The following is a 20,048-nucleotide window of genomic DNA, read 5'->3' as shown; positions in this document are numbered from 1 at the left end:
ACAAGCTTTGGCTCATTCCTCAACTAAACCTTTGCTCATAACTTAATCAACCTGTGTATTCTATTCTGTGAGATCCACAAGTCTGTTACCTCTTCTCAGTTTCATGTGCCTGTCTCATCAGAGTTAAGGCGAATCTCCTCTAGCTCCTGACTCTATCCTAGAGTTTCTCCCTCCCTACCGAAACTCCCACCTCCTTTTTTTCCTGACTCAGCTCATTGGTCAATCAGCCTTTTATTGACAGGTGATGCTTCCATACAGTACACAAGAGATTCTTTCTACTGGATGAAAATTATTGGAACAAGCAGTACCAAGAAGGCGGATGTTCTGCCTTCCATTATCATAAGGAATCAAGGAGAGCCGGGTGTGGTGGCACATGCCTTTAATCAGTGCTTGGGAGGCAGAGGAAGGCAGATTTCTGAGTTTGAGGTCAACCTTGTCTACAGAGTGAGTTCCGGGACAGTCAGGGCCACAGAGAAACCCTGTCTGGAAAAACCAACCAAACAAAAAAAGGAATCAAGGAGAAAAGTTTCTTGGGGGGGGGGGGGATTGAGACAAACAAGATAAAGGAATAGTTTAGCCACCTCGAACTCAACCTGGCCTATGCACACACTTTTCTAATAATACACTTGGCAGCCCAGAGCACTTATCTGAATGTACAGCACACATACATATCCTCTCCAAACATTGTACCTAGCAACTTGTTAGCAACCTAGGGAATCCACTTGTGTTAGGCTGCATGCACATCTCAATCTAGAGTATGTTTCCCTTGCTGAGCGTTGGTGGCACACATCTTTAACCTTTAATCCCAGCACTCAGGAGGCAGAGGCAGGCGGATCTCTGTGAGTTTCGAGGCCAGCCTGGTCTACAGAGTGAGTTCCAGGATAGTCAAGGCTATACAGTGAAACCCTGTCTCTAAAAAACAACAAGGGCAACAACAAAAGTTCCCCTTAACGATCCTTAAACTTAGATTATATTCCTCTCTACGTATTTTCAGGTACAAGCGATGGAAGGTTAATCACTCTGACTGAGTTTTTGTGTACAGCAAACTGGGTCTTCAGGTGAAGTTGTAGGAGAAATCCCCTATTCACCATTCCGTGCCAGTGCATTTGATTTGATTTGCATTCTAAGACGGTGATGAAGAGCACTACACTTTGAACTGTTGTCATCATCAGAACAGCAGTGAACCCTCAAAGGAGTGGGCCTGTTAACTGTTGCCATTCCTACATAGAAGGGGGAGGCGGAGAGTCCTCGGACTTTAGCCTTAGTCAACAGTGGTGGTAGAAAGCAAACAGTTTTGTTAATGATTAAACCTTGAGCCAGAAAAACGTGGTGTGCATTAGGCAATCCTTCACAAGATTATAAAGGCAGGAATAAATCTTACCTCCTTATATAGCCAAATTGTCATGACTCAACACATACATTATATCCAAGGGAAACAATTAGTCCTGAAGTCAAGGGCTTTGACAACATTATCTATCATATATCTGGTCCTTACTCTTTCCAGTCATTGGTGTGATCAGCACCATCTGTTAAAACCAAAATAAAGACCTAATCCATCAAAGTCCATGTAATTCTGGGAAAGTCGCAAAAATGTACTCACCTTGTTTTTTTAGTTTCAGTAGTTCTGCTTCTGGCTAACTGTTCTTGTTGACTGAAGTATGTCAACCCAGAACATGTTTTTGTGTTTAATAGCTCCACCCTGAGAAAGGCTGAGGGATCCTGAACACAGCGTAGTTGCTGGTCAGCTAATAAAGACTTTCTTTTGGCTTAAACCATGTCTGAGCATCTTTCTCTGGTAAATACCCCACAACAACACTAGCCATATTTTACACATTCTAGAATTTGCACCATGAAGGAGTATGAAATGCCAAGAAAACAAAGGCTAGACATTCAGTTTCTCTTCTCCATGGCAATGAACCTCAGAGTTGACTATTAATTACCATTCTTGGAAGAGCAGAGGAGTGAATCTCAGGTCTTAGGTTTTGTTGTTGTTGTTGTTGTTGTTGTTGTTGTTGTTGTTAGATGACTTAGGACTTTAATGTTTTCCATACAGTCGATTGAAAACATTGATACATGAACAACCAGAAAAGACCTCAGCAACGCATAAATCTGGAATGTATAGTGTTGCCCTGGTTAAACTACAAAAACAGTTTGGGGGTGGAAGGCAGGGATGTGACTGAGTCTTGTTTAATAGCCTAACCGAAAAGCAAAGAATCAACCATTTCTTCTACTTGTGGGGAGAAAAGTGACTCATGGAACTTCTAGATCCTTCTCATGACGCAGCTTTAAAAGACAGTAGGTGGAGGGTGCAAGTGACTAGAACAGACGACAGTCATGCACAAGGCTGAACAAACTCTAAGAGCCTCTACAGAACTGTTTCATTAGAAAAATAAACATGGGCTGGTGAGATGGCTCAGTGAGTAAGAGCACTGACTGTTCTCCCAAAGGTCCTGAGTTCAAATCCCAGCAACCACATGGTGGCTCACAACTACCTGTAATGAGGTCTGACACTCTCTTCTGGTATGTCTGAAGTCAGCTACAGTGTACATATGTATAATAAATAAAATCTAAAAAAAAAGAAAAGAAAAACAAACATAAATAGACATAAACCGCACGGTGTTTAAAACAATACCCACTCCATAAACACAGCATATCACACCTATCTCCTTATGAGAATAGCAGTACACAGATCCAAAACACTAGTGAGTCACTGTTGACTTTAACCAACAGCTGCAGAACCCAGCGAACTCACTACTGTCAATCCAGCCCATAAGGCCTCTCAACCTGCTTGTGATATGCTCTTAATAATAACCAGTTGGAACCAGCAGGGGAAAGTCCAAGCAAGTCCTTCAATCCACCTAGGGAAGGGGGCAGCAAAGATGGCTGACAGGCTGAATTCATTAGAAGAGCAACAGGAAAGCTTTCAAACTGCTTCCAGGTCACATAAGGATGAAGGTGGCCGTTAGCTGTGGCCCAGCTCTGCAGGGACCCAATGTTGAGTCGTTAGGCTGTGAGAAAGGAATCTGTAATAAGCATGTATTTGGAAAAAAATCCGTGTCTGTTAAGTTTCTGTCATCAATCCCAAGTTACTCTAAACGCTGTGTGCTGCTCACAGGCAGAATGTGGCTGGTCATGTTCACAGCTGATGCATCTCCAAAAAATTCTTCACGGAGGCAGCTTCTCATTGTCCTCGGTTGTGACAGAGAGGCATGGATGCCTCCCACTGACCTGTGCCCCTTCAAGGAGATCATGTTGCGTCCTACTGTCTTATCAAGAAATCGCTTCATCTCCTTTGGCATTGCCGATGCGAAATGTTATGTTCATCCTGCTTCTATTCTGGCGCTCCACTGGTCATACATAAAATCCTTGAGAATTATCAATGATCTCATAAGTCATTTGGGATTTGATTCTCCATGGCTGCTGCCCCGCCATTGTTCTTTTTTCTTTCTTTTTTTTTTTTTTTTTTTAAGTTTTATTTATTTACTTTATATGAGTACACTGTCACTCTCTTCAGACACACCAGAAGAGGGCATTACAGATGGTTGTGAGTCACCATGATGTGGTTGCTGGGAACTGAAGTCAGGACTTTAGAAGAGCAGTCAGTGCTCTTAACCACTGAGCCATCTCTCCCAGCCCCCATCCCAAACTTCTTGGCAGCCTTAGCCAAGCTGCCGGTCACCACGGTCACCACCACGTAGTCAGCACACCTTCCAGCTTTCAGGCCAATCAGATTTAAGGGGACAGCACTGAACTGGCCAGAGCCACCTCCTTGTACAAAGATCACCTTGTAGTGGTTGGGAACAGCTAGCAATTCCCTCACAGGATTCTCTGTGTCGCCAATGATCTTGGCGAAATCTGATGGCCTATGACTCGTTTTGAGCACACGGATGCCTAGTCCTCTGTAGTCTAGTACCTGCTTCTGTATCTCCAACAATAACTGGGAGAAGGTGAGAGAGAAGATGTCAATACGCTGTGCACACACACCTGGGTGGTGGAGACAGTTGACTGGTTTTTATTTTGTTTTATTTTTAATTTAAAGATTTATAGCCAGGGGCTGGTGGTGCCTTGAAAACCAAAACAAATCAGATTTACTTATTTTTTTAAGATGTATTTATTTAATGCACATGTGTACACTGTAGCTGTCTTCAGGCACACCAGAAGAGGGCATCAGATCCCATTACATATGGTTGTGAGCCACCATGTGGTTGCTGGGAATTGAACTCAGGACCTCTGGAAAAGTAGTCAGTGTTATTAACCTCTGAGCCATCCCTCCAGCCCCCAGACTTACTTATTTTTATTTTATGTGCATTGGTGCTTTGTTGTTGCAGGGTATTTGCAGTAAAGTTAGTTTGTAGAAAGAGGTACCCATGTTTGAAAGTGATGTCTAATTGAGTGACAAAGTGATGAATCAGAGAAAGATCTGACAGAACAGGATATTCCCAACTCTCACAAGAACAGAAAGAAAAGAGAGGATACTGTAGTGGCTATTCCTAGTTGTCAAATTGACTATATCTGGAATGAAATATACTCCAGAATTGGAAGGCTCACCTGTGACCCAGATCTTGAGGCTGGAAGACACATATTTCTGACCTGGATCTTGGCATGGAGATCTTGAGGCATAGTGGCCATGAGAAGATTAGGCTCAGGCGAGGTAGTACATGTCTTTAATCCCTGGAGACCGAGGCAAGGAGATCTCTGAGTTCAAGGTCAGCCTGGGACAAGGAAGTCCAAGATTCAGAGGTGGTGGTTCACCCCTTTAATCTGGGACAGAACTTCTGCTGAAGGCCTACATAAGGGTACTGGAATAAGGAAGGTTTTTTTTTTTTTTTTGGTTTTTCGAGACAGAGTTTCCTCTGCTCTGTATAGCCCTGGCTGTCCTGGAACTCACTTTGTAGACCAGGCTGGCCTCGAACTCAGAAATCTGCCTGCCTCTGCCTCCCGCGTGCTGGGATTAAAGGCGTGCGCCACCACGCACAGCTTAGAGTCACTCTTCTTTGCCTGCTTGCCTTGTGGAACTGAGCAACTCCTAGATCCTTGGACTTCCAGTCACAGCTGCTGCTGACCGTTGTTGGGGAGTTGGACTGCACACTGTAAGTCATCAACAAATTCCCTTACTATACAGAGGCTAACCCATAAGTTCTGTGACTCTAGAGAACCCTGACTAGTACAGGTACTTAAGAAAGAACAGCATAGAGAGAGAAACGGAAATGGAGGAGGCAGTTTTGCTGGGACAGTTATAGAGAGACAGGTTACAGAGAGAGGACAAGCTAGACACAGGGGAAGTCAGAATCAGCCAGAGAATGAGAACATACTGTCAAAGTTACACTTTACCTGTAATGTATATGAAGGTGCCAAATTCCCTGGAATTGGAGCTACAGATTGTTGCGAGTTGCCATGTGGTTGCTGGGAATTGAATCCAGGTCCTCTAGAAGAGCAGCCAGTGCTCTTAACTGCTGAGCCATCTCTCCAGCCCTGTGGGTTTTGTTTTATTTTTATTATTTGAATCTTTTAATTAGGGGCTGGAGAGATGGTTCAGTGGATAAGAGGCACTTGTTGCTCTTGCCGAGGACCTAGGTTCTGTTCCCCGACCCCTTGTGGTGGTTCCCAGCCAACCATAACTCCAGTTCTAGGGGACTTAACACTCTTGCCTGCCTCTGCTTTCTGAGGGCTGGGACTAAAGGCTGTACTACTACCTCCTGACTCTAAAATGATTTTTAAAATCTTATTATTTTAAATTAATTTTGTTACTAAACAATGTATTTTTATCTTTTTATGCACATGTGGCAGTATAATATATATTTAAAGATTTGTTTTATTCATATATACAAGTGTTTGCCTGCATGTATGTGTGTACCACATGCATGCATTGGTCACAGAGGTCAGAAGTGTGCATCAGAGCCCCTGGAACTGAAGGTATAAATGGTTGTGAGCCACCCATGTGGGTACTGGGAATTGAACTCAGGACCTCTGCAAAAGCAACAAATGCTCTTAACCACTGAGCCATCTCTCTAGCCCCATGGCAATATGATTTGCTTCATTAGTTTTTTACTTGCATGTGTAATACAGATTGAATGCAAACTCTTGTATAGGCTAAGCAGGCTCTCCAACACCCAGCCACACAGCCAGCCTGAATCTTGGTAGTTAGTCAGGTTGCCCTGTCTCAAGATCCCTCTGCCAAAGCATGTAGAGTTCTGGTCATGCCACCATATCTAACCTCAGTTGGGTTTTTGTTTGTCTTGTTTATTTATTTATTTGATTTAGGGATTACTATGGGCTGACACCAGGACCCTAGCTATCATTCTTTCCCTTTAAAAAAGATCTATTTATGTCAGGCATGGTGGCACATAACTTTAATCCTAGAACTCTGGAGGCAGATCCCCTGGACACTTGTGCATTAGTTGCTAGGAACTGAACCCGAACCAGGCTCGATCTCCAATTCTATCCAGGTCTTCTGGATCCAAAACACTCCTACAATCAGCAATACAGCCCCAAAGTTCCAGGTCCCAAGGTGAGGAACCGCCCAGTCCTCTCCTCCCTCCCATCCCCTCCAGTTCAGAGCTTTTTTTTTTTTTTTCCCCGTCTTGGTTTGCCCTGCGCGCGGGCGAATCGCGCGTGGGCGGCTGGGGGCGGGCTCTACCTGGATGCGCCCACTGATTGGGCCGCTGTAGGGGCGGGGCGGGCCCAGGCTGCGCTGGGGAGAGCTTAGTGGAGCTCCGGCCTCTGCGCGCCAAGTTTGGGTTTCCCCCGGACGTGGTGTGTCACGTGGTGGGGAGGCTGGTTCCCAGAGCACGTGCTGGGCTGTTAGGACAGCCCGCTGCAGGGTTCCGGCCGGTGGTGTTACTCTGGTCACTTTGCGCACGCTCTCCAGGAATTCGGCGATCCACCTGCCTCTGCCTGCCTAGTGCTGGGATTAAAGGCGTCCACCATCACAACGCGTTTGGTCCCTTTCGTAAAGACCGGAGGAACAGGCGTTTAAGGCCAGCTCCCGTTACCAAGTGAACTGGAGACCACCCTGCACCAAGGGTTGAGACCTTCTCACAAAAATCCACGCTCCTAATACAAGGTATGTAGTTCCTAATCTTGGCGATTGTTTGTTTTTGTTTTGTTTGAGGTGTGAGTGTCATGTAGCGCGTGCTATCCTCGAACTTGCTGTGTAGCCAAGGATGACCTTGAGCTTCTGGTAGTCCTGCCTCCACTTCACCAGTGAGAACTATTAGCTCTCGGTTTATGTGGTGCTGGGGATGGAACCCCTTGGTTTATACGTGTTAACGAAGCTTCTGAGGTTTGTCTCAAGGTCTGTAATCGCTGCTTTTGATTTACTAGCACAGCCCTGATAACTGCAGTGCGTTACCCTATCTAGGAGACAGGTTGGCTTGTAGCGTTCTTAGCCCAGTGCCTCTATTTCAAGGTCTGGAAGTTAGGTGACCTTTGGTTAGCTGAAGCTAGCACAAATGTGTTTCATCGAGCCAGGCAGTTGCTAGACCAGAAACACCAGTTTAGGCTCCGTACAGAATACATTTTAAATTTCTTCCTTGAGGGGAAATTGAATGGAGGTGAGTAATTGTGTTACCCAGGATTCTAGGAAGCACCAAAAGTAAGCAGGAGTTCACATTCTGCCTCTGTTATATGACCTTAGTTAAACAAAGCCTCTCCAAGGCCTTTGAGAGCCTCCTCTGTAAAGCAGAACACACAAAATGTGTGTGTGAGAGGTGCGCACCATGCCCGGTCCTCATTACAGTCTAACACGTGGATATGGACTTTGGCAGACCTATAGACAGTGATAAGGCAATGCTGTGTGTTTTCCCCAAAGTCAGCAGCCAGGGCTCTGCAGAGAGACTCTGTCTTGAAAACCAAAATAATCAAAAAGTCTATAATGAGAAGATCTTCTTACTCTAAAATTTCCCTAAGTAAGCCAGGAGTGGTGGTGGCACACACAGGAAGATCTCTGTGAGTTCAAGGCCAGCCTGATCTACATAGAAAAACCCTGTCTAAAAACATAAAACTAATGCCCTGGCCTGGGCATTGTGGTGTATGCCTTTAATCCCACCCAGCAGACAAAGAGGTAGAAGCAGGCAGTGCCAGCATGGTCTATGGTCTACACAGTGATTCCAGGAGAATTATATATGGAGACCTTGTTGTTGTTGAAAACTATTAAATACTTGACTGAGGCTAGGCCTGGAATGCATCTTGGTTGGTAGAAAGCTTGCCTAGAATGCAGGGAGCTGGGTTGGTTCCGTCCAGCATCACATACACTAAATGGGCTGAGGCATGCCTGTAAGCTGAGGACTCCCGAAGTGGGTGGGTCAGAACTTTCAGGCTCTTCTCTGCTATGCCAGTTCTGTGCCAACCTGGGCTACATGAAACCTTGTCTTTTTTTTTTAAATCTAGTATACACTAAAGTTTTTTTTTTTTTTTTTTTGGTTTTTCTAGACAGGTGTAGCCCTGGCTGTCCTGGAACTCACTTTGTAGACCAGGCTGGCCTCGAACTCAGAGATCTGCCTGCCTCTGCCTCCTGAGCACACTAAAGATTCTTGAGCTCCTTGAAGAATTCTGAGCTAGCCAGATGGCTTCTTGAGTTAGAGGACTCACCGACAAGCCTCATGGTGTGACTTTACCCCTAGTACCTACTTGGTGAACCGACTTCAGGAGAGAATGGAAACCTGAAGACTGGCCCACACAGAACTTCCTCTTGTGTGCTGTAACACGTGTGCCTACACACGTGGATTTTTTTTTTTTTTTTTAAGAATTTGAACTTTTTTTTGTAGTTCTGAGAAAACCAGCTTATTTTAGTACCATATTTCAGGAAGGACATATATCAGTTTAGTAAGGGGATGCACCACTGTGATCCGACATAGTGGTAAAGCAGGGTGGGAACCAGGCAGTCCCACGCTCTGCAGGCTGATTTAGCCCAGTCTTTGAGTTCAAGGCCAGCTTGGTCTATAGAGCAGGATAGCCAGGACTGTTACACAAAGAAACCCCGTCTCCAAAAACAAAACAAACAAGCAAACAAACAAAACCAAACCCCCACAAGGTGGGACACTCCGGGGAGAGTCGTGGGAGCCACTGGGCAGATGCTCCTGGGTGACACTGGGCTAATTGTTCCTGAGTAAGATGTCTGGCCATCTGAAGAGGATTCTAAGTGGACCTTAGTTCTTTGATGGTTAGGAGATATGCTCTTCACTTGATTAGGTCCTTTCTAACCCTGGCAGTTAATGTTTAATGAAAATGTTGGCCTTGGGATTTCGGGAGCAGAGGTCCGAGCCTGGCTGGTGTGTGGATTCTGGTTCCCACTTGCCAAGGGCCCAGACAGGTGCTGGGATTTTATGGGTTCTCATCTTGAGAGAAGAAGCTCAAGGGTTGGCCAGAGAGGCCCAATGTACTTGGGGGTGATATCTGAAATCTTAATTTTTTTAAAGATTTATATATATATATATATATATATATATATATTTTTTTTTTTTTTTTTTTTTTTTCCGAGACAGGGTTTCTCTGTATAGCTCTGGCTGTCCTGGAACTCACTTGGTAGACCAGGCTGGCCTCGAACNTGTATAGCTCTGGCTGTCCTGGAACTCACTTGGTAGACCAGGCTGGCCTCGAACTCAGAGATCTGCCTGCCTCTGCCTCCCGAGTGCTGGGATTAAAGGCCTGCGCCACCAGGCCCGGCTTTTAAAGATTATATTAAAGGCAGGTTTATTGAGAAGCTGCTCTTGGGTGAGTTCTCCACTGGCCCCAAAGATTGAGGCAGTGGAGTCCCCATGGGGGTAGGGGGATGGAGAAAGCGAGAAAGGGTACACACGTGCAGAGCAGGAAGAGGAGAGGCATCTGAAGTCATTGTAAACACGCCCTTCCCGGGGAGCTGCAGCTGAGCTGGCAGAAGCACAGTTGAGTGTCTGGCTCTGTGCCTGGTGATTTCATGCTTGTGTTAAAATAACAACTCTGGAAGTCCTGACTAGAGGTCTTCTGTTTGAGAATGATAACACTTCCTTTGTCTACCTCCTCCAGAGATCGGAGGAGCCCTACCCTTTGGGAGTATTTACATTGTTTGCCCCTTGGTTTTGTCTGTCTGCGTGCAGTATGTTCTCTTGGAGAGTAGGCTCTTTTGTGATTGGCTGCTTTCTGCTGGGTGTCCTTGTGGCCTCCTGCCCTGGTTACCTCTTACCTGAAGCATTTAGTTCTTCACAGTTTTGGGGGGTGGTGCTTATGTATTCAGTAGTGGGCTATGCCTTCTCCACCATAGACTAATGTTGAATACATAGGCCAAGAGGAAGCCCCTTAAAGGCAGGGCTCTGAGTTTGCTGACCACAGCACCAAAAAATAGTAGCTCAGGGACAGTATAAGTACTTGTCCCATAAATAAAGTTTATACATGTTAACAGAAAAAGACAGGTAGGCTGCCAGCCACCGAGTAAGGGAAGAGATGTGATTGCAGTTTTGTTCCGTTTTGCTTTGTTCTGTTTTAGAGGTAGGGTTTATTTGTAGTCCAGGCTGTCCTTGAACTCTCTGTGGACCAGGATGGCCTTAAACTCAAGAGATCTACCTGCGTCTGCTTCCTGAGTTTGGAATTCAAGGCTTATGCCATGTGCCTGGACTGAGTGCAGTGTTTTTATTTTATATTGGTTTATTTTATGCATACAGCTGTTTTGCACAACTGGTGTCCGGTGCCTAGTCAGAGGAGTTTCTTACAGCAAAACCTCGTGTGTGATTCCATGGAGTCTGAGAGAAATGGGTCCTGATGGGGTGAAGATTGCAGGACTTAGTTGGAAAATGCTTGCTGCATATGGTAGAGTATCCCCATAGTCCTAGCACTTAGGAGGTGGAAGGGAAAGCAGGAGTACAGGTCCTTTCTAGCAACGTGCCAACCTGGACCGTGAGAGAAAAATATACCTATAAAATGCTGCTGTTGGGCATCTTGGAAGGAGTACCCCAATTGTTCTCTGTTAATTAATGTACCCAGAGACCTCTGAGGAGTTGGTAAGCATGGAATATGGGCTCCAGCAGCGGAGTGGATTTAAGTAAACAGTCTGATTGATCTTCTAGACATAGAACTTCTTCCAGTCTAGCTGTGCTGAGCTAACTGGATGATTGGAAGAGACCTTTGTTTAGGTGGGAATACTGCGTTCAGTGTGGAACTACTAAGAAGGCCTTGGGAGGAGGAGGCTGTCGGGTAGGCAGCTGCGGAATGGGGGTGGGGAGCTAGATCTGAAGTTCTGTAAGGAGCCCCAAGTGACTTTGAAGGATTTATGCGCTTGCTTACAAAGTGTTCAGCCAAGACTCAGGAGAGACTTGCTGGAGTTGGCGTTGGAATCAATGTGTACTTTATTTACCCTTATTGTAGGCAACTCGGAACCAGTGCAATGGCAGACAGGGATGCCACCCTGTGGGCTTCTCATGAGAAGATGTTGTCACAGCCCCTCAAGGACAGCGATGCTGAGGTGAGACCTGTGGCGCCTTCATATGTCACATGATTTTTACATTGGAAGTCCTGTTTTGATCACTGTGGGCTTTTGTTGTTGTTTTGTGGCCCTGGCTGTCCTGGAACTAACTCACTGTGTTAACCAGGCTGGCCTCGAACTCAGAAATCCACCTGCCTCTGCCTTCCCAAGTGCTGGGATTAAAGGCGTGTGCCACCACTGCCCGGCTTGTTTTTGGTTTGGGGCTTTCGGGTAGAACCCAGGGCCTCACATCTGATAGGCAGATGATCCACTACCATTCTGCACTTCCAGTCTCTAAATTTTTAGGCCCAGTGTGATAACTTGACAGGTTATGTACAGACAGCCTTGTGGAGCTAGGGTGCAGTGTGGTAGTAGATAGAGCATTTGCCTAGCATGTGTAGACTCCCAGTTACATCTCCAGCACCACAAAAGGGAAACAGTGGCTGACAGTCCTTTGGGGATAAATGTAGGTATTTCTGAGTTTAGAACTCAGTGCTGAGTGCTCTAAAGGAAAAATGAGAAGGTTAAACCTTTATATTACTCAAGAACAAAACAGACCTGCTTATATGCCTGACAGTTCAACAGTTTTAGCATATAATGTTCCTCAATTTGTGCTGTGGTTATTTTCTAATAAACTGAGACTTCTGATCCTCCTACTTCCACAATAATGAGTGCTAAGACTGCAGGCATGTGCCACCCTGCCCAGTTTATCCAGTGCTGGGGATGAAACCCAGGGCATTATGAATGTTAGAGAAGTTTGCTCTGTCCACTGAGCGTCCCTCCAACCCCACGTCTGTTTTCTTCTGATAAGGTTTACAGCATCATTAAAAAGGAGAGCAACCGGCAGAGGGTCGGATTGGAGCTGATTGCCTCCGAGAATTTTGCCAGCCGAGCTGTGTTGGAGGCCCTGGGATCTTGCTTAAATAACAAATACTCTGAGGGGTATCCAGGCCAAAGGTGAGTGGGCGTCCTTAAAGTTCTGCTCCAACCCTTTTGTTTTTATTTGTTGATTTTGCTATGTGGTTCAGGCTGACCTTCAACTTTTTTTGTTTTCTCAAAGATGTATGTATGTATGTATGTATTTATTTATTTGATGTATATGAGTTCAGACACACCAGAAGAGGGCATCAGATACTATTACAGATGGTTATGAGCCATCGTATGATTGTTGGGAATTGAACTCAGGACCTCTGGAAGAGCAACAGTGCTCTTAACCACTGAGCCGTCTCTCCAGCCCACCTGGAATCCTCTTGCCTCTCAGCCTTCCAAGTCCTTTTGCAGTTGTGCGCTACAGTGCCCGGTTTTCAAATATTACATAACCTTCAGAACCCCGTAGCTTCCTGGCTGGAGGGTTGCTTCCTTTCCTGCTCTCCGACAAAACTTCCCCAGTTCTCTGCTTGGGTGTGATCCTGTGATCCTCCTCAGAGCACACTCAGAGGTCCCTGGCTGAGACCTGCATGCAATAGGCTGGCCTTGTGCTCCTAAGTTGGTCATCAGTAGGCTGGTCTATGAGCTACAGTGACCTTAGAGGAAAAGGTCATTGTCCTATGAGAAAGCTACAGAAAGTTTCTTTTGCTCTGACTTTTTACATCTGGGAAGTTTAAATAAAATATGTATTGCAGGCTCAGTATCCCTTTTCTAAAATGCTTACAATCAGAAGTGTTTCTTAATTAAAATATCTACTTAGTTCATTGGTTAAGCAGTCTACATCTGAAACCCATAGTGACTTCAAAACTTGAAACTTTTTTTGTTTTTTGAATCTTACTATGTCGCATATATACAACTTGGTGTGTGGCCCAGATTGGCTGCAAACTTGTGTTGATCCTCCTGCCTCTGTTTCTGAAGTAGGAGCTTGCAGGCACACCACTATAACTGATTTGTTTGTTTGTTTGTTTGTTTTGTTTTGTTTGGTGATACTTGCTGGGAATTGAATTTAGGGCCTCATGTACTCTAGGCAAGTCCTCTACCATTGACTTAGATACTTACAAACTTGAAGCTGGTTTGTTGAGACAGAATCTCAGACTCTCGTTGTATAATATATGCTGGCCTCATGCTTCTAAGTTCAAGTGGGTCTCCTGTCTTACCATCCCAGTGCGGGAGAATACAGGTGTATGTTCTATCTATCTATCTATCTATCACAGCCATCATGAGGCTATCTATATATCTATCCACCCACCCATTTGTCTATTTATTACAGCTATCATCATCAAATTGCTGAGTTCATAGGAGACTGACAGGAACATTTTATAGAACTTTGAACTCAAAAATACTAAAATACTTAATCATAAGACTGCTGAGCTGGACATTGTGGACTGTAGTAAAAAAAAAATATTTAAAAATTCCTGGCACAGGGTTCCTCCTCCACCATTGACCATGTTCCTGGATGAAAGACAAACACAGCATATATATAGATAGATAGATATAATATATTATATATCTATCTATATATATATATTTATATATTGTTGTTGTTTTTCGAGACAGGGTTTCTCTGTGTAGCCCTGGCTGTCCTNCCTCGAACTCAGAAATCCGCCTGCCTCTGCCTCCCGAGTGCTGGAATTAAAGGCGTGCGCCACCACATCCGGCTAGCCTTTATATTTTTAAATATGCTTTAGCAACTGCCTACCCTCCATGTTGTTAGAATCTACCTTCCCATCAATAACCCTAAGCCATCACTCACTATTTACTGTGTTCCATCTGGGTTGCTGTCAGCTCCAACCAGGCAGCCCCCTGGGCCACGTTCTCCTCTCTTGCACACTCTTCCATCCCATCTGTCCCGGGGTGACTCCTGCAAACCCGCAAAACCTCAACCCCACCTATGTCTCTTCTGTCCAGCTGTCAGCATTTTTATTGACCCATGAGAATTGACTTGGGGGCGGTTTCCAGCTCTTGGGGGCCCACACTTAGCATTACGATAGACAGTAAAAGACAAAGCCTCTACAGTGGAGAGCTCAGCAGACATGGCTTCTTTATTGTAAATAGTTTTATTGTGTTAGAGTTAAGATCTTTCCTTTGGGGCTGGAGAGATGGCTCAGCAGTTAAGAACACTGACTGCTCTTCCAAAGGTCCTGAGTTCAAATCCCAGCAACCACATGGTAATGAGATCTGATGCCCTCTTCTGGTGTGTCTGAAGACAGCTACAGTGTACTTAGATTTAATAATGAATAAATCTTTTTTTTTTTAAATCTTTCCTTTTTATTTAGACAAAAGCGGAAATGTTACAAGATATTTAATCACACTGAACTCCAAGATTGTGTTATTTACTAGAAAAACTTGTTGTATGGTTCAGCCCTAGCCCATACCTTTAATCCAAGATCTTTCTGCTTTTTTGTAAACAGGATTAAATAAGTCAACCACAGGTCAAAAGGCAGAGCAAGCAGCTAGCAGCTAGTTGACAGGGAGTAAACGTAGGGAAAAAACAGTAAGAGGAAGTCAGGACGGATCCAGAGGCGCTCAGGAAGTAGAAGGGAGGGACATTGAGTTTGAGAGGTTTTTGAGCCATTGTGGAGAAGAGCTTCCTTTTGGGACCTCGGCTGAGGAGGAAGGTCAGCTGGGTGCTTTCTCTGCCTCCCTGAGCTAGCAGACTTCCACCCCAGCATCTGGCCTGAGTCTTCAGTTGTAAAATCAAGCACTTGAGTTTTGTTAAAAGCAATAATCAGGCCATCCATCTATCTATCTATCTATCTATCTATCTATCTATCTATCTATCTATCTATCTATCTATTTATTTAATAAAGCCACCATTGAGCTATCTATCTATATCTATCTATCTAACAGTTGTCATCAGGAAAAGAAAATACAGAATTGGACAGTGTTTTGTACATGTATGCATTCTGTCCTGAGATGCCCTTCTTTCTTTCCCTCCTTCCCTCTTTTTCTTTGGACAGAATCTGTGTGTATAGTTCCAGCTGGCCTGGAACTCCTTGTGCTTCTGCCTTCTTAGTGCTGGGATTAAAGGTGTGTACCACCAGCCTTGGTCTTACTCCTGATATTTTACTAGAACCTCACAGCAACCTCAGAGCAGGGCCCACTTTCCCTCAGGATTCTCTGCCTATCCTTGGTCATCTTTGGCCTCTGCGAGGCACAGAGATTGGGCCCAAGGTGGATGTGAACCGTGTGTCTCTTCACAGGTATTATGGCGGGACTGAGTTCATCGATGAGCTGGAGACGCTGTGTCAGAAGCGTGCGTTACAGGCCTACCATCTGGATCCTCAGTGCTGGGGTGTCAATGTCCAGCCTTATTCAGGTGATTGCTGCATCCACATAAACCCTGGGTGGCACCTTAGGCCTGGCTCGAGGATGTCACAGTCACCAAGTCAAGCCCTACAAAAGACTCCTCGTAAATAACAGAAAGAAGCCAAGGCAATGTGTGTATGTTTCCATCGGCTCGCACTTCCTTAGCTCTGCACTCCTCCCAAGGAGCACTCTGCCCTAGAGCTCACTGTCGGTGGGCCTGGGACAAGGTGACTTTCTAAAGCTCAGGAAAATCGTGGTGACAGCCTGCCTAGTAGCCGAGCTCCTGGATGGCACTTTGTGTCTCCTAGGTAGAACTGCTCATGGCTTCTCTGTTTTAGGCTCCCCTGCAAACTTTGCTGTGTATACTGCCCTGGTAGAGCCCCATGGGCGAATCATGGGCTTGGACCTGCCAGACGGTGGCCATCTGACCCATGGCTTCATGACAGACAAGAAGAAAATCTCCGCCACCTCTATCTTCTTCGAATCCATGCCTTATAAGGTAGGGGTGTGTGTGTGTGTGTGTGTGTGTGTGTGTGTAGGGGGTCTCAGGGCTCTTCTGTATGACCAGATGAACTAAACAATGGATATAAGGGGCTGGGGATGTAACTCAGCACTGTATGTGTGAGGTATTCACCTTCCCATAATCCCAGGCCTTAGACGGTGGATACAGTGGATTCGAATGTTGAAGGCCACTTGGAGGGTCAGAAAGCCCCGTGTAAAGGAAGGGAAGGGAGATAGATTTGAGACCTCCCCTGACATGATGACAATGCTTGCTGTCCTAATACTTGGAGGCTAAGGCAGAGAGGGTCATGAATTTTGAGGCCGAGGCTACATGAGTTTCAGGTCAGTGAGACTTTGAGTTAAAAACAAAATATTAAAAACCAAAAGACCCATGGGCTCATAGGCACCATTATGATAGGACCAACAGTGGGAGCTGGAGCTGTCTAGGAGCCCCTGCCGAGGACCTAAGGTTCAGTTCTCAGCACCCACCTAGTGGCTTAGAACTGTCTGTAGCTCCAGTTCCAGCGCATCCCAAACCTGACCTCTCCTAGTACCAGGCGTGCATATAGTGCACACATATACGTGCAGGGAAAATTCTCAGACACATACAATAAATAAATCCTAAAAACAACTAAGAGTGACTGAGAGAAGGAGGCGTGCGTATTTCCTTTTGTTGGGCAGTGTGTTCTTCCTACTGTTCCTCTTTCCGTGTTACTTACTGTCTAACAGACTGTCCCTGGTTTTCTGTTTGCCACTGTGGAATAGGCGATAGTGAGTCTTTCTACTCAGCTAAATATTAGGTGCAATTTTCTTTTAAGAAATTTGAGGGGCTGGAGAAATGGCTCAGTGGTTAAGAGCACCGACTGCTCTTCCAGAGGTCCTGAGTTCAATTCCCAGCAACCACATGGTGGCTAACAACCATCTGTACTGCCATCCAATTTCCTCTTCTGGTGTGTGTGAAGACAGTGACAGTGTACTCATATAAATAAAATAAAATAATTCTTAAAAAAAAGAAAGAAGGAAAAAAATGTTTAAAAAAAAAAAAAAAAAGAAAGAAATTTGAGGGTGGGCAAGATGACTAAGCAGGAAAAAGTGCTTGCCGCTAAGCCTGGTGACCTGAATTCCAACCCTAGGGCCCACCTGGTAAAATGAAAGAACCAAAGGAGAGTGAGATAATAGTTTTAGAGAGTGACTACTGTCATCCTCTCTGTACACAGCAACGTCTGCTGAGATGTTGGCTGGCATCGTGCTGTCTTTATGAAGCCCATTCCTGAGCTTCAATGTCCAGTTTTTCTCAAGCGCTGGACTTGCTGCAGTACTTTGGCAATGACAGCCCCTGGGGTGACCTGTCACGCACAGATGGACACGAGCTGGCTTGGGTCCAGTAGGCATAAGCCCTTCGTGACCAGACTGCCCCTGCAAGCAGCTTGTCTGGGTTGTCTTCTGTCTGCTGTTCTCAGACCATCCGTCTCACCTCAGCCCCACCCAGCTCCACTGTGCCAGGGATTCTTTTTCTAAAGAAAGAGTGTCCCTCTGAAGAGAGCTCAGAGAGCAACGCTAACCTTCTGTCACTGCATTTCTACCTCACATCTCTTACCTGCTTTCATTCATTCTCCTCTGAGGTGGAGACTCCCTCCCTCTCTCTGGTCCCCCCATTTGGTGGCCTCTGCACTGCCCGGCTGGAAGAAGCTTGCTGGCCTCCGAATGCTGCTGGGTGGTTTGTCTTTGTTGGTGGGTGTTTGTTTAAGGTAGATTTTTAATTTATGTGTATGAGAATTTTTCTGTGTGTGTGTGTGTGTGTGTGTGTATCCCGTGTGTATCTGGTGCTTGGAGATCTCAGAAGAGGGCATCTGATTTGCTGGAGCTGGAGTTACAGTTGTGTTAATCTGGGTGGGTGCTGTGAACCAAACCTGGATCCTCTCAAGAACAGCAGGTGCTCTTACTTTTGGAGCCATTTCTCTAGCCTGCTTTTGTTGTTTAGATTAGTCAGTGTCTCAGGCTATAGCCCAGATTGACTTTAAACTCATGGTAATCCTCCTGCCTCAGCCTACTTAGTAGCTTAGATTACAGGCTTGGCTGTGTCTTTCTCATTTTCTTAGGCTTTTTGTCCTGTAACATGGGGAAGGACCCAGGGCTAAGGCTCCCCTTTTGTCCTGCAGCCCCTGTGAGGGCTCCCAAGTCTGTATGATATTTGGCCGTTTATATCCTTGGACAGGCTGAATGCAGTGCCTTGTCTCAGGTCCCAGTCAGAGTCATGGCAGACTAAAGGTATCAGGTGGCTGGACAGGGGACATTGTTTGGCCAGAGGAAGCAGCCACACCTGTGTCTTGATCCCAACAGGTGTACCCAGACACTGGGTACATCAACTATGACCAGCTGGAGGAGAATGCCAGCCTCTTCCACCCGAAGCTGATCATTGCAGGTGAGCGGCACTCGGGAAGCGGCCTGGTTTCTGGGCAGGGAGGGCCTCTGCAGAAAAGGATATAAAGAAATCCAATCCTTTCTCACCGTGGAGAGTTCTGGACATTACCTTGAGACATATTCTGTCCTTCTAAGAGTTGAGTTGTAAGGAGCTATTCTTCAAGCCAGACCTGCCATCTTCATGAGGTCAGCTCTGCCGGCTTGCCTGGGTGTGTCTTCTTTGGGGATTGAGCCTGTGGTCAGTTGAGGTTTGCCCTCCTAAAAGGAGGGAGCTTGAAGGGTCATTGAATCTTCTTCACCTGAGTTCCTCCATGAGGGGCCGGAGTATGTAAGCTAGGGAAGACTGTCGGGGGAGCTTTCTAAATCGTGCTGTGGAGAGACTATCACGCTGTGAGGACTTTCCAGTGCAGCTGCATTTGCATCACCTACACTTTTGTCATGATCCTCTCAACCCATAAGTAAGCCCAGTGAGCTCATGGGTTTCCCGGGGGGTGAACTTGTATTTTAGTTTGTTCGTGGGAACATTTTGGGGGGAAGACTGACACTGTTCATATCCCTCTCGGAAGAGAAATTTTAACAGCAGCCACCAACAGTGTTTAGTGGGTCAGTGGGCCACGCCTTAGGCTTTTCTTAACATGTTTAGAAACACGGGGGTGGTGTGGTTTGCTTTGATTGTTTTAAGACTGGCCTCTGGCTTTCAAGTGCAGGGATTAAAGGTGTGTACCACCCACCACACTCAGCTCAGGGACGGTTTTGAGGGCACATCTGTCCTCAAAGATAGGGAGGTCTCCTTGCAGACCTGTACTCTCAGAGGCCAACTCGGCTGCCCTGGACATCTTTGACACTACCATGTCATCTTCCCTGTCTAAGGGACCAGCTGCTACTCACGGAACCTGGACTACGCACGGCTGCGGAAGATTGCGGATAATAATGGGGCGTATCTCATGGCAGACATGGCACATATCAGTGGGCTCGTGGCAGCTGGTGTGGTGCCCTCCCCCTTTGAACACTGCCACGTAGTGACCACTACAACCCACAAGACCCTGAGAGGCTGCCGTGCTGGTATGATATTCTACAGAAAGGGTAAGTTCCCCCACGCTGGGACAGACAGTGTGGGCTCACATTTCCTGTGTGGAAGAGACTGGGAAAACTCTGGACTGTGACTTCTGGGAAAGATCAGGGCTCTGGCCTTGGAAGAGCTCCTCAGGAAGGAGTAGCAATGGGCTCTGAAGGAAGCCCTAAGGTCCCAGGTCTGGACACAGGATTTGTGACAGGATGGGCCTTAGCCAGTGTCCACAGGAGGAAGGTCAGGGAGACAAGAGGCTCAAGAATGTTTTGATGAACTTGTTAATTTGTCAAAGAGAATGATTTGTTAAAAAAAAAAAAATTGATTATTGGTGGGGATGCTTGCATGTCACAGTTGTGTAGATCAGAGGGAACTTTTTTTTTTTTTTTTTTT

The 20,048-nt window shown here is 45.8% G+C and overlaps 1 protein-coding gene across 3 annotated transcripts in view; it reads left to right on the top strand.

Annotated features, from left to right (window-relative positions):
- Positions 1 to 5,064: 5,064 nt before the first annotated feature.
- Positions 5,065 to 20,048, top strand: part of Shmt1 (serine hydroxymethyltransferase 1) — a 23,199-nt gene continuing 8,215 nt past the window's right edge. Inside the window, exons 1-9 of one of the 3 annotated variants that reach the window (XM_029545756.1) lie at positions 5,065 to 5,090; positions 6,447 to 6,508; positions 6,869 to 7,063; positions 11,335 to 11,431; positions 12,243 to 12,388; positions 15,562 to 15,677; positions 16,006 to 16,166; positions 18,509 to 18,590; positions 19,460 to 19,672. In XM_029545756.1, coding sequence (XP_029401616.1) covers positions 11,354 to 11,431; positions 12,243 to 12,388; positions 15,562 to 15,677; positions 16,006 to 16,166; positions 18,509 to 18,590; positions 19,460 to 19,672 — 796 coding nt within the window. In that variant the 5' untranslated portion in view covers positions 5,065 to 5,090; positions 6,447 to 6,508; positions 6,869 to 7,063; positions 11,335 to 11,353. Of the gene's footprint in view, positions 5,091 to 6,446; positions 6,509 to 6,702; positions 7,064 to 11,334; positions 11,432 to 12,242; positions 12,389 to 15,561; positions 15,678 to 16,005; positions 16,167 to 18,508; positions 18,591 to 19,459; positions 19,673 to 20,048 lie in introns of those variants that run through there. The other 2 variants (XM_029545757.1, XM_021211862.1) reach the window with 2 other exon arrangements.

Source organism: Mus pahari, chromosome 14 (assembly GCF_900095145.1).
Source record: "Mus pahari chromosome 14, PAHARI_EIJ_v1.1, whole genome shotgun sequence".
Lineage (NCBI taxonomy): Eukaryota > Metazoa > Chordata > Mammalia > Rodentia > Muridae > Mus > Mus pahari.
This window is presented reverse-complemented; position numbering and strand designations above follow the sequence as displayed.